The sequence below is a fragment of the Bubalus kerabau genome, chromosome 22 (assembly GCF_029407905.1).
Source record: "Bubalus kerabau isolate K-KA32 ecotype Philippines breed swamp buffalo chromosome 22, PCC_UOA_SB_1v2, whole genome shotgun sequence".
NCBI classification, from domain to species: Eukaryota; Metazoa; Chordata; class Mammalia; order Artiodactyla; family Bovidae; genus Bubalus; species Bubalus kerabau.
This window is the reverse complement of record NC_073645.1, coordinates 28166290-28180260: the sequence shown is the minus strand read 5'-3', so window position 1 is coordinate 28180260 and position 13971 is coordinate 28166290. Positions and strand designations below refer to the sequence as shown.

At 41.2% G+C, this 13971-nt stretch overlaps 1 protein-coding gene across 1 annotated transcript in view; it reads right to left on the bottom strand.

Moving 5' to 3' along the window:
• SORCS3 (sortilin related VPS10 domain containing receptor 3) overlaps window positions 1-13971 on the bottom strand; it is a 466176-nt gene that overhangs the window by 221985 nt on the left and 230220 nt on the right. Inside the window, exon 6 of the mRNA XM_055561093.1 lies at window positions 5108-5181. Within this exon, the coding sequence (XP_055417068.1) occupies window positions 5108-5181 (74 nt within the window). The remainder of the gene's footprint in view (window positions 1-5107; window positions 5182-13971) is intronic.

The following is a 13971-nucleotide window of genomic DNA, read 5'->3' as shown; positions in this document are numbered from 1 at the left end:
ATACCCTTCCTTTCTTCTTTAAAAGATATATTCCTAGGACATTCTAGTTCTACACACCAGACGAGACATGTTTTGCTTTTACATTTTTCCTACCCTCCCTAATGACCTTTCTGAAAGAAGAAAATAGAAGCTGCTGGCACAACCATCATTAGAAATCTACAAAGAATAAGCCAAATTAAATCAAAGGACAGTAGCGATGTGAAGCCCATCCTGGCTGTCCCTGCATGCCAGCCACTCTCAGCCTGCAGCCTGGCATTGTTACAGCTTCAAAGAGCCATCCATCAGGAGCCTTCTCTCCTTGAGCGCCCTGAAGTAGGCTGATCTAGAGCTTGTTCCACACCTGTTGACTACTTATAGGGCTTTCTTTTTTCTTCTACTCTAAAGACCAGTCCATTTTACAGCCCAAAGACCCCAGAAAAGGGGTAAGAATTTAAGTTCCTGGCAGCTTTGGATGTATTACTTTATCAGAACATTCTCCTGCAGTGACATCAAGGAAAAACAAAGGGACCCTGGTCTTTCAGGAGAGAGAACAATTAAGGGGAAGTCAGTAAGAAAGAGACATAGGAGACATTCTTTCTCTTGTTCATGATACTACACAAACAAAAGCTATCAGGGATCAGAGGCACTTAGAGGCCAGCCCAGTTACACAGAGAACTCAGCAAGGCCTAGGATGCCTGTCCCCTCATCGGAAAAGAAGCCAGAGGACGGTGAACACCTAGGGAGACTGAGGGGCCACCGAGGTAAAGCTGTGAACCATAACAAGTATTCAAATTGGATGTGCAATGAAAACAATCGTCCCACTGCAGAATGTACCTGCCTGTTAAATATCTCCCAACAGAAGAGTGGAGGTACTATTCATTTGCAGCTCAGTAGGCTATTAAACCAAAAACCACCTTTCCCTGTGATACCCTTGCCCAGGCAGAGACTAGAGAAAGATTACAGTAGGGTACTTAGCTACTCCTGTGTTCTCCCTGCAAACTAAACTTGCTAAAGCAACTGGGGTGATGAATAGGAGCATAAGACAGGGCTAGTAATCTGCCTGTTAACCACATATCAAATGAGTGAAAGGGTCACACATAAAAGAGTTTGCATGTCAGTCTGATGCTCAGGGCATGATGGTGGAGTCACTCAATAGTACAAGATTCCTAGGTGACCTTTCTTGATGGCATTAGAACATCTGGAATTCATAAAGAAAATTTTACCTCTAGTGAATCTTTTATTATTAATGCTAATATTATTGCCCATGGGAAAAGTATGGCCCATGCCCTGTCTAACTCATAGGCATTGTAGGCCACAAAGGAGGAAATGAATAATCATGATACCCCTTACAGTTCTTGATGCATTTTCACAGCCATTACACTGATCATCATCATAGATGGTTGATTCTTCTGCACCCTTGGCAGAAATCATTTCTGTATCACAGTGTTCTTCCCCACAGGTCCCCTCTAGGTTGCTACTTCCCACCAACTGAAGGCAGTATGGGAGAAGAAACCTATAGCATTCATGAAGGATCTATCCCTAGAAATTTGAAAATCTCCAAATTATAGACAACAATATTTGGGCAATATTCCGTCTGGGTTGCATGTTTACTCTATTTGTCTACTTACTGCAAGATAAGTCTTTTACTTCAATTTCTTGTTTTGGGCATGACTGCCCTTCCCTCCATGTGTCCCTATCAGCCCCAATACCACTTCACTCTGCATCATCCTCCAAAAAGAAGCAGTTTTAAGGCTTTTGGCTGTTGATTTGTCTTGTTTTTATGACATCAGAAAAATCAAGACTCAAGAAAGAGCGAGGAAAATAAAGTTAGGTTGAGATGTGGCTTCTCGGACCCATTCAATTGTTACTAGATGTACACAGGAAAAGTCTCACCGGGCATAGGATTTTCTGGATCCCAGAAAAAATGACAAATCAATTACGTGTTATGGTCTTCAGAACCTGATGCTGGGAAAGATAGAAGGCAGGAGGAGAAGGGGACGACAGAGGACAAGATGGTTGGATGGCATCATGGACATGAGTTTGAACAAGCTCTGGGAAATGGTGAAGGACAGGAGGGAAGCCTAGCAGGCTGCAGTCCATGGGGTTGCAAAGGGTCAGACATGACTGAGCAACTGAATAAATTCAGAACTACTAATAAATATAGTACTTAAAGATATAACTGACAAATTATAAATCTGAAACAGAGAAATAAAATTGCCAAGAGTCCAATTCTGAAAGGATGGTATCTTGTCCTTTCAATAACTATATGAAGTTAACAGGAAGAATACTGTTCCCATTTATATGGATGCAGAGACCAGATCCCCAAGAGGCTCTGTCTTAACCAAAGCTGTGTTCTATACCCTGACAAATGCACACTTTGTCTTTTCTCAAGGAGGTATCGAGTCGATATTTCCACACCTAACCCATACAAGCCAAGTCTTTTCAGCATAAGAGCTTTCTACAATCATGATTCTATCAATGGGGGAAAAAAGGTCTATGTAAAATGAGTTCTTTCTCTACAACTCCAGTGACACCTAAAAGAATAATCGTGGCAATTATATATCAGAAACAGAGAAGTGGTAATTACAAAAATGGAATTTTCAGCTACTACTTGACTAGCCAGCACAGGCACTAACTTTTATATTTCCCCATGGGGGTATATATGAAAGAAGTACAGGGTGGAAAAGAAATGAAACATAATTATCAGGACCTGGGGATTTACTCTTTTTGCTCTATAAAGGAAGGGGGAAGGCAGACAGAATCTGGAACATTCCCTTCTTGCCCTCTGCAAATAGGAAAATGCTACCCTTCATCCACTTAATTTAATTTCCTTCAGGAATGATCACAAGGCTTATCCAGTCTACTGTACTTCCCTTCTTCATCAACTTGACTTCCTAGTCAGCTAACTGCCTTACCATCTCAAGAATTTGTTTCAGAAATAGCAGAGGGTTTTTTTATTTTATTTTATTTTATTTTATTTTATTTTTTTTTTGAGGGACTTTTGAGTGATGGGTGGGCTTCCCTGGTGGCTCAACTTGTAAAGAATCCGCCTGCAATGTGGGAGATGTAGGTTTGATCCCCAGGTTGGGAAGATCCCTGGAAGAAGGAAACAGCTACCCACTATAGTATTCTGGACTGGAGAATTCCATGCACTATTCTACAGGGTTGCAAAGAGTCGGACATGACTGAGCAACTTTCACTTTCCACTTTCTTTTTGAGTGATGGTATGCCGAAGAATTGATGCTTTTGAACTGTGATGTTGGAGAAGACTCTTGAGAGTCCCTTGGACTGCAAGGAGATCCAACCAGTCCATTCTGAAGGAGATCAGCCCTGGGATTTCTTTGGAAGGAATGATGCTAAAGCTGAAACTCCAGTACTTTGGCCACCTCATGCGAAGACTTGACTCATTGGAAAAGACTCTGATGCTGGGAGGGATTGGGGGCAAGAGGAGAAGGAGACGACAGAGGATGAGATGGCTGGATGGCATCACTGACTGGATGGACGTGAGTTTGAGTGAACTCCGGGAGTTGGTGATGGACAGGGAGGCCTGGCGTGCTTCGGTTCATGGGGTCGCAGAGTCGGACACAACTGAGCGACTGAACTGAACTGAACTGAACTGACACTGAGAAACTGGTCCATCCTAGCTGAGCAAAAGGCAGTAATTATATAACTAGCACATCAGAAAAACAAATATTTCCTTTTTCTGTCTCGGTCTATTGAAAAAATCTTAATATAATTCTAAATACAGACCAAATAATAATTGAAATAGTAGTTATAGAACAAATAATAATTGGTCTGCAAAGGGAAAAATGACTGGGAATAGTCCAGGCATTGAGGTAAAGCAGTACTACCGGTTCCCTTTTTTCTCCAAGGACTTTGTATATAATAAGACATAGTTGATTTTTACAGTGTGCTTCAGCAATCATCATTTTAATTCTGAACATAGTTCTGTAGGTGCAGAGGGGATAGGGTGAAATGTTGCTTCCAAAGATGCTGGCATGGTTGTATATATATACATATGTTCAAAGAAGCATATATGTACATCCCCCCACTGCCCCCCCACACCACCCCCACCTTGTGGAAGGCATGAAGGGTCATCTCATGACTCTTTAAGGAAGCTGAACTAAGGTATTTAATATGAGACATGGAATAGGTACTACTTTTAAGTACTGTTAATTTTGTTTCTATTTCTAATTAAGCACATAATTAAGCATATTATACACTTTGGTATATACTTCCTACATACATTCCTAGATATATTTGGCCATTGCTTCTGCAGAAATGAAAGCATGATACATGTTAGAAGCATTTCATATAGCTAGGAAGAGTAAAAAGTAAACCTTATACCAAACCAAGTTTACTCTGCTACAACCAAATTAACAATAGAATTCATGTATAAAAAATACCAGTTAACAACACTTTCTGAATAGGGGAAAAGGCTAATTTTCCAGCTGAAATGTATTCACTCCTTGAAAAACTTGTCAAAATGTGCTCCACAGAAGTTGTTCTAAAGGATGATCAGGTATGACATGAGAAAGGGATTCTAGAGTACAGTGCGTTTGGGAATCTGTGGCTTCATGTCTGGCAGCTTCCTTTACTCTGCATTTCTCCAGAGGCTCTAATATCCTAATGTGAATCCTGAGTCTCCACGAGGCCAGAGTTGGATAACTGTTACCTAAAATTATGTGACCGCAGAAACACTTTTGGAAGGAGAAGCACTGCTAGTGTTCTTCATAGTATGTTTTAGGAAATGCTTGCTTTTCAGAATAGGTTCAAAAAACATCTACTTCTTACTAAAAGAGGGGAGATTAATACATAGCTAAGAGCACCCAGTCATGACCTTCTCAAGAAGCTGTCTAGCCCAGGGCTTCTACTTCAATGTGCACATAAAATCACCAGGGATTATACTACATGCAGAGTTCTGCTTAATAAGTTTCAATGGGCCCGAGATTCTGTATTTCTAAAACTTCCCAAGTGATGCTAATGCTACCAGTCCATGAACCAAACTGAGTAGCAAAGGACTAGGACACACAATGACCTCAAGTGCTGAAGGTGTTCAGGAATTGCCAGAGTGCCATGTTGCCTGATTCCTGTCCCAGAGAGTGGTGAGACTGTGGATGGGGCTTACCAGTAAAACCTGTTGGGTGTGATGCGTTCATGCATGAGTTGCCACCGTCTTCCAAAGTCCATGGAGCTGTAGAGCTGCAAAACAAGGAAGTGAGCAGAGCATAAGCGTCAAGGGACACTGTTTAACAGAAAGATATGTGCCATCCTTCTGGAGATGAACAATCCAACCCACCAGAGTGCCTAACACACTCAAGTAGACATGCATCCTATCCAGATAAAAATATTATGAACATGACCGTGCTACGCTTATCATGGGGTCTTCTAGCTCAATATATACCCAACCAACTAAGGCTTTTGAGTTGAGTGTAAACTATTTCTGATGCCATCCATGTCCCACTTTTAGAGGTAAAACCTTTAGTAAAATTATATCTTCCTATTTTCTTCAAATTCCATGAAGTCTTTAGCTATATCTAAAATAACTCAGCAACACTAATTTTTAAAATATTTACTGAACAACTGTTACATGAAAGACACTCTGATGGATAAGAAGATAAGAAAGAGGTAGATTCTGTGCTCATAGGAAAAATAAGACACATGGGTAAAAATGCTCATCAGCTGATACCTGAGCCAATATTACAAGCAAAATATTGTACTCTCAGCTTTATCTCTTACTTTATCAATCTTTCCTAAATGAAATGGACCTTTCAATGCCACTCAAGGTATCAGGCTCATTCACGCTCTCATGTCTGTGTAAGATGGCAAGGAAAAGACCACTCTTGTGCCTCAGAGTGCATGCAGGGCCACTGCAAGTGTGGCTTCTTCCCCAGAGCTTTTTCTGATCTTTAGCCCACTCACTATTCTTCCCTTTCAATGCACTGCACTCATCATTGATTTCCACCGAGCACTTATCATGGGTAAAATATAGCATGTCTTTCAGATTTGATTGTATTATTTAATTATATTTATACTCCTTGAATACATACAAAGTGTTCACTAAATGTGCATCACCTAAATCAGTAACTAAAACAGGTAGGTGAAGACAGGTATCAACTCACGGAATGAGAAAAAACAACAGCAACAACAGAAGAGCCCCACGACTTTGGAATTTAAAAAAAAACAACCCTCTGCAAGGCCAAATGACTCAGATCACACATTCTCTTATTTTATGAATGCAGAGTCTGATCCTTTATAACACAAAAGGGAAAACTCAACATCCCTGTAAGAGACTCACCAGGAGTGTGGAGTTCATTTTTCATTGAATACCTAAAAGTATAATATCTGAATGTGACTGATAATGGAACAATAATGATGTTTATTATTATTTATGTATTATTATTATTAGTGTCTGACAGTGTTGCTCTTTCACATACCTTTTAGCCTTACAAGGACATGGAAGGGAAGGCAAGACAATTATTACTAATGGAAAGCCCTGCTGTCAGACATCCTCTGACCCACTCAGGCACAGTTAACCACTTCCTCACAGTGTCACTGCTGTCCATACTACCTGCCTCCAAGAAGCGGTTCACACCTAGTCATTACTGGTTAGCTCTCCCCTCCCTAGATGGAGAGTCAATAGAGGGGCAGTGATCATGCCTTATTCACCTTTGTGGTCACACAATGCCTGGTACATAACCAAAGAACACACAAAGCTGTTTTAATGAGACAGTCCTCGAGAAATGACATTTTGGTCAAATGAACTATCAATAGGATATAGGTTTTTGGAGGCCCTAGCTCACATCTCCTTCCATGGAATCACAATGCCTAATTTATACTGAGAATTCCATCATGTTTACACTTTTCCACAAACATCTACAAATGGGGAAACTGAGTAAGGCAGAAGTAGGTGGCCTTCAAGTTTATGGGAATGGGGTCAGGAGAAGGCCATACACGTAATCCCAGGTAGCTGCTGACCCACAGTGCTCTCCAGTGTACCACACCCGGCAACGTTTCCACCTGTAAACTGTGAGCCCATAATCTCACAGTGCATACAGAATTAACTTTTGTATGAACTTCTGGTAATCTCAAAAAAGTTGTGAGGGGCCTGGAGAAGCCTGGTCCCATTTCAGTTTCATTCACCAAATATTCATTGAACATTGTCACCATGAACTACATTTTTGAAGTCTTCTTTTGGTCTAGTAATTAACAGATATGTTTGTGTGATGTTTTATATATATATATAACCTGAAGACACTGAAAGATACTGAAAACACAGAAACTCATTTCTACAAAGGGACTGTAGCAACAATATGGAAAGCCAGGATACCCAAGCTGATCGAGCTGATTCCAGGTTTAATACTATACCACAGCAACTCCACCAGCTCTCATGGTTTTTATTCAAACTGGGCTTTCACTCTGTGAAAGTGAAAGTTGCTCAGTCATGTCCAACTCTTTGTGACTCCATGGACTATAGAGTTCTCCAGGCCAGAATACTGGAGTGGGTAGCCACTCTCTTCTCCAGGGGATCTTCCCAACCCAGGAAGTGCCAGATACTATATGTGTCCAACTCTGCACATGGAAAAATGGGCAAAACTACTGTCCCATTGCTCCGAGTCTCTTTCTTCATTCACCAATGTAGTGAATAAAATGATGCAATGGACATGAACTTGGGAAAACTTCAGAAGATGGTGAGGTAGGTACACAGAGGCCTGGCATACTGTAGTCCATGGGGTAACAAAGAGTCAGACACAGAGTCACAAAGAGCTCAGTCACAAAGAGTGGCTGAACAACAACAGCAGCTCTACATCATAAATTAAAGAGCACTCGACCACATTTAATTATTCAGGAAGCTAAAAGGGCAACCACATCTGGCCCTCAAATATATATACAGTTCCACCATGTCAAAGAAGAAGCTGAAGCTGAATGGTTCTATGAAGACCTACAAGACCTTTTAGAACCAACACCCAAAAAAGATGTTCTTTTCATTATAGGGGACTAGAATGAAAAAGTAGGGAAGTCAAGAGATACCTGAAATAACAGGCAAATTTGGCCTTGGAGTACAAAATGAGGCAGGGCAAAGGCTACAGAGTTTTGCCAAGAGAAGGCACTGGTCAGAGCAAACACCCTCTTCTGGCAACAAAAGAGATGACTCTACACATGGACATCACCAGATGGTCAACACCGAAATCAGATTGACTATATTCTTTGCAGCCAAAGATGGAGAATCTCTGTACAGTCAGCAAAAACAAGATGGGGAGCTGATTGTGCCTCAGATCATGAACTCCTAATAGCCAAATTCAGACTTAAATTGAAGAAAGTAAGGAAAACCACTAGACCATTCAGGTATGACCTAAATCAAATCTCTTATTATTATACAGTGGAAGTGACAAATAGATTCAAGAGATTAGATCTGATAGACATATTGCCTGAAGAACTATGGATGGAGGTTCATGACATTATACAGAAGGCATTGATCAAGACCATCCCCAAGAAAAAGAAATACTAAAAAGGAAAATGGTTGTCTGAAGAGGTCTTATAAATACCTGAGAAAAGTGACAAATGAAAGGCAAAGGAGAAAAAGAAAGATATAATCATTTGAATGAAGAGTTCCAAAGAATAGAAAGGAGAGATAAGAAAGCCTTCCTCAGTGATCAATGCAAAGAAATAGAGGAAAACAATAGAATGGGAAAGACTATAGATCTCCTCAAGAAAATTAAAGATACCAATGAAACATTTCATGCAAAGATGGGCACAATAAAGGACAGAAACAGTATGGACCCAACTGAAGCAAAAAATATTAAGAGGTGGCAAGAATACACAGAAGAACTATACGAAAAAGATCTTCATGATCCAGATAACCATGATGGTGTGATCACTCACCTAGAGCCAGACATCTTGAAATGTGAAGTCAAGTGGGTCTTAGGAAGCATCACTAGGAACAAAGCTAGTGGAGGTGATAAAATTCCAATTGAGCTATTTCAAATCCTAAAAGATGATGCTGTGAAAGTGCTGCACTCAATATGCCAGCAAATTAGGAAAACTCAACAGTGGCCACAGGACTAGAAAAGGTCAGTTTTCATTCCAATCCCTAAGAAAAACAATGCCAAAACATGTTCAAATTACCGCACAATCGCACTCATTCACACACTAGCAAAATAATGCTCAAAATTCTCTAAGCCAGGCTTCGTGAACTAACAGATGTTAAAGCTGGATTTAGAAAAGGCAGAAGAACCAGAGATCAAATTGCCAACATCCACTGGATCATCAAAAAGGCAAGAGAGTTCGAGAAAATCATCTACTTCTGCTTTATTGACTAAGCCAAAGCATACTGACTGTGTGGATCATAACAAACTGTGGAAAATTCTTCAAGGGATGGGAACACTAGACCACTTTACCAGCCTCCTGAGAAATCTGTGTGCAGGTCAAGAAGCAACAGTTAGAACAGGACATGGAACAGACTGGTTCCAAATCAGGAAAGGAGTACATCAAGGCTGTATATTGTCACCCTGCTTATTTAACTTATATGCAGACTACGTCATGTGAAATGCTGGGCTGGATGAAGCACAAGCTGGAATCAAGATTACTGGGAGAAATATCAGTGACCTCAGATACACAGATGGCACCAGCTTTATGGCAGAAAATGTAGAACTAAAGAGCCTCTTGATGAAAGTGAAAGAGAAGAGTGGAAAAGTTGGCTCAAAACTCAACATTCAGAAAATTAAGATTATGGCATCTGATTCCATCACTTCATGGCAAAGATGGGGAAACAATGGAAATGGTGACACTTTTTTTTTTGTCTCCAAAATCACTGCAAATAGTGTCTGTAGCCATGAAATTAAAAGATGCTTGCTCCTTGGAAGCAAAGCTATGACCAACCTAGACAGCATATTAAAAGGCAGAGACATTACTTTGCCAACAACGGTCCTTCTAGTCAAAACCATAGTTTTTCCAGTAGTCATGCACAGATGTGAGAGATGGACCATAAAGAAAGCTGAATGCCAAAGAACCGATGATTTTGAACTGTGGTGTTGGAGAAGACTCTTTAGAGTTCCTTGGACTGCAAGGTGACCAAGCCAGTCCATCCTAAAGGAAATCAGTATTGAATAGTCTTGGAAGGACTGATGCTGAAGCTGAAACTCCAATATTCTGGCCACATGATGTGAAGAACTGACTCATTTGAAAAGACCCTGATACTCAGAGAGATTGAAGGCAGGAGAAGGGGACTTCAGAGGATGAGATGGTTGGATGGAATCACTGACTTGATGGACATGAGTTTGAGTAGGCTCCGGGAGTTGGTAATGGACAGGGAAGCCCAGGTGCTGCAGTCCATGGGGTTGCAAAGAGTTGGACACAATTGAGTGACTGACCTGAGCTGAACCATGTCAAAGAGGAAAATGGGGCAAAGGCTAACACACTAGAAAATGAGAGATAGGAAAGATAAATTGGGGTAGAAATGGAACAGTGAGGCTTCTTGGAGAAATGCACTTTGAGCTAGGCCTTTGGCAATAGGCAATATGGAAAAGAGGTATGTTAGATCAAGATTTTCCCGGGTGAGACACTAAGAACAAAGGTATGAATATGGTGAAGGTCTCGGGCTGGGTTCTGGGGAGCTTTTAAGAGAAGTAAGGGACATGATGGCAGTTTCTAGCCAAAAGCAGATGGAAACTGTCTATTTGTCTGCCTCCCTATTCATCCATTCATCTATATCTGTCTTTACCTTTGTGGTTATTGTTCAGTTGCTCACTTGTATCCGATTCTTTGCTCACCCATGGACTGCAGCACGCCAGGCTTCCCCGTCCTTCACCATCTCCCAGAGCTTCCTCAAACTTGTGTCCATAGAGTCAGTGATGCCATCCAACCATCTCATCCTTGTCCCCTTCTCCTCCTGCCTTCAAGCTTTCCCAGCATCAAGGTCTTTTTCAGTGAGTCAGTTCTTCATGTCATGTGGCCAAAGTATTGGAGTTTCAGCTTCAGCATCAGTCTTTCCAATAACTATTCAGGACTGATTTCCTTTAGGATTCACTGCTTTGATCTCTTTGCTGTCCAAGTAACTCTAAAGAGTCTTCTCCAACACCACAGTTCAAAAGCATCAATTCTTTGGAATTTCACTTTTTTATTGTCCAGCTCTCTCATCCGTACGTGACTACTGGGAAAACCATAGCTTGTCCAGGTTCAATGCACGATACTGGATGCTTGGGGCTAGTGCACTGGGACAACACAGAGGGATGGTATGGGGAGGGAGGAGGGAGGAGGGTTCAGGATGGGGAACACATGTATACCTGTGGCGGATTCATTTTGATGTTTGGCAAAACTAATACAATTTTGTAAAGTTTAAAAATAAAATAAAATTTAAAAAAAGGAAAAAAAAAACTATAGTCAAAGCCCCTTTGTTGGCAAAGTAATGTCTCTGCTTTTTAATATGCTGTCTAAGTTAGTTATGGAGAAGGCAATGGCACCCGACTCCAGTACTCTTGCCTGGAAAATCCCATGGACGAAGGAGCCTGGTGGGCTGCAGTCCATGGGGTCACTAAGAGTCAGACAAGACTGAGTGACTTCACTTTCAATTTCACTTTCATGCATTGGAGAAGGAAATGGCAACCCACTCCAGTGTTCTTGCCTGAAGAATCCCAGGGATGGGGGAGCCTGGTGGGCTGCCATCTATGGGGTCGCATAGAGTTGGACACGACTGAAGCAACTTAGCAGCAGCAGCAGCAGCTAAGTTTGTTATAGCTTTTCTTCCAAGAAGCAAGTGTCTTTTAATTTCATGGCTGCAGTCACCATCTGCAGTGATTTTGGAGCCCCAAAATATAAAGTCTCTCACTGTTTCCATTGTTTCCCCATCTATTTGCCATGAAGTGATGGGACTGGATGTCATGATCTTAGTTTTTGAATGTTGAGCTTTAAGCCAACTTTTCACTTTCCTCTCTCACCTTCATGAAGAGACTCTTTAGTTCCTCTTTGCTTTCTGCCATAAAGGTGGTATCATCTGCCTATCTGAGGTTATTGATATTTCTCCCAGCAATCTTGATTCCAGCTTGTGATTCAATCCAGTCTTGCATTTCACATGATGCCCTTTGTATATAAGTTAAATAAGCAGGGTGACAACATACAGCCTTCACATACTCTTTTCCCAATTTGGAACCAGTCCATTGTTCCATGTCTGGTTCTAACTACTGCTTCTTGACCTGCATACAGGTTTCTCAGGAGGCAGGTAAGGTAGTCTGGTATTCCCGTCTCTTTAAGAATTTTCCAGTTTGTTGTGATTCACACAGTCAAAGGCTTTATTTTAGTCAATGAAGAAGAAGTAGATGTTTTTCTGGAATTCTCTTGCCTTTTCTATGATCCAACGGATACTGGCCATTTGATCTTTTGTTCTTCTGCCTTTTCTAAATCCAGCTTGAACATCTGGAAGTTCTTGGTTGATGCACCGTTGAAGCCTAGCTTGGAGAATTTTGAGCATTATTTTGCTAGCGTGTGAAATGAGTGCAATTGTGTGGTAGTTTGAACATTCTTTGGCATTGCCTTTCTTTGGGAATGAAAACTGACTTTTTCTAGTCTTGTGACCACTGCTAAATGTTCCTAATTTGCTAGCATACTGGGTGCAGCACTTGCACAGCATCATCTTTCAGGATTTGAAATAGCTTCACTGGAGTTCCATCACCTCCACTAGCTTTGTTCGTAGTGATGCTTTCTAAGGCCCACTTGACTTCACATTCCAGGATGTCTGGCTCTAGGTCAGTGATCACACCATCATGGTTATCCGGATCATGAAGATCGTTTTTGTATAGTTCTTCTGTGTATTCTTGCCACCTCTTCTTAATATCTTCTGCTTCTGTTGGGTCCATACTTTTCTATCTTTTATTGTGCTCATCTTTGCATGAAATGTTCCTGTGGTATCTCTAATTTTCTTGAAGAGATCTCTAGTCTTTCCCATTCTATTGTTTTCCTCCTTTTCATTGCATTGTTCACTTAGGAAGGCTTTCCTTTTTATTCTTCAGAACTCTGCATTCAAATGGGTATATTTTTCCTTTTCTCCTTTGCCTTTTGCCTTTCTTCTTTTCTCAGCTATTTGTAAGGCCTCCTCAGACAACATTTTGCCTTTTTGTGTCTCTTTTTCTTGGGGACTGTTTTGATCACAGCCTATTGTACAATGTTACAAACCTCCGTCCATAATTCTTCAGCCACTCATGTATCATATTTAATCAGATCTAATCCGTATATTGGAGAGGTGTTTGGATGGAAGAAGAGGGTTTGTGAGGACCCCACCATCCCATTGGGAAGAATACACCTACATAATTTATTGCAAGGACCAAGTATCCCATGCAGGGTTTTAAGAAATGTGATCACCCTCTTTCTCATGGCATTGCTCAAACTTAAGACAGGTGTTTCTCAATTAAAAATAGAAGAGACTTCAATTGGTGCCTTCTATCCAAAGATATCAACCAGACTCTCTGTCAAAACAGATTCCAGACAGACAAAGTAGAACCCCAAATTCCTTCAAATAAACCCAGCATTATTGTGTCTTCCTCTGCTGCAAAACCTAGTGACAGGTCAGGGAAAAACCTTGAAGGTCACACTGATGCCACTGGAATCTTAATCCCCCAGGAAATCATCAGCCCTTCCATCACAGGGGACCCTGCACATGGCAGAATGCAACCCCCCACAGCTCCTGCTCGGGCATACTCTTGGGAGAAGCATGACTCCTCTCATCCCATGCTCTTCCCAACAGAAAGAGCAAGAGCTCAGCTGCCGATCTCCTCATCTAAGCCTGTTCCACTTCCTGCCTCCCATCTCTGGTTTTGCTTTTTCAGCTCTTCATTTTGATTGATGGGAGAAAAACTAAATTGAATTCTCTGTCTCAAGGCTGATTTGAATGAACAGAAACAGTTGGCTCCAATTCATTAAGGGTCTTGGGTTATCTACCTTGTCTCTCAATCTACAGTAAGTTGCTGAGTCTGAAACGAATTTTATTCTCCCACACGCTGGATC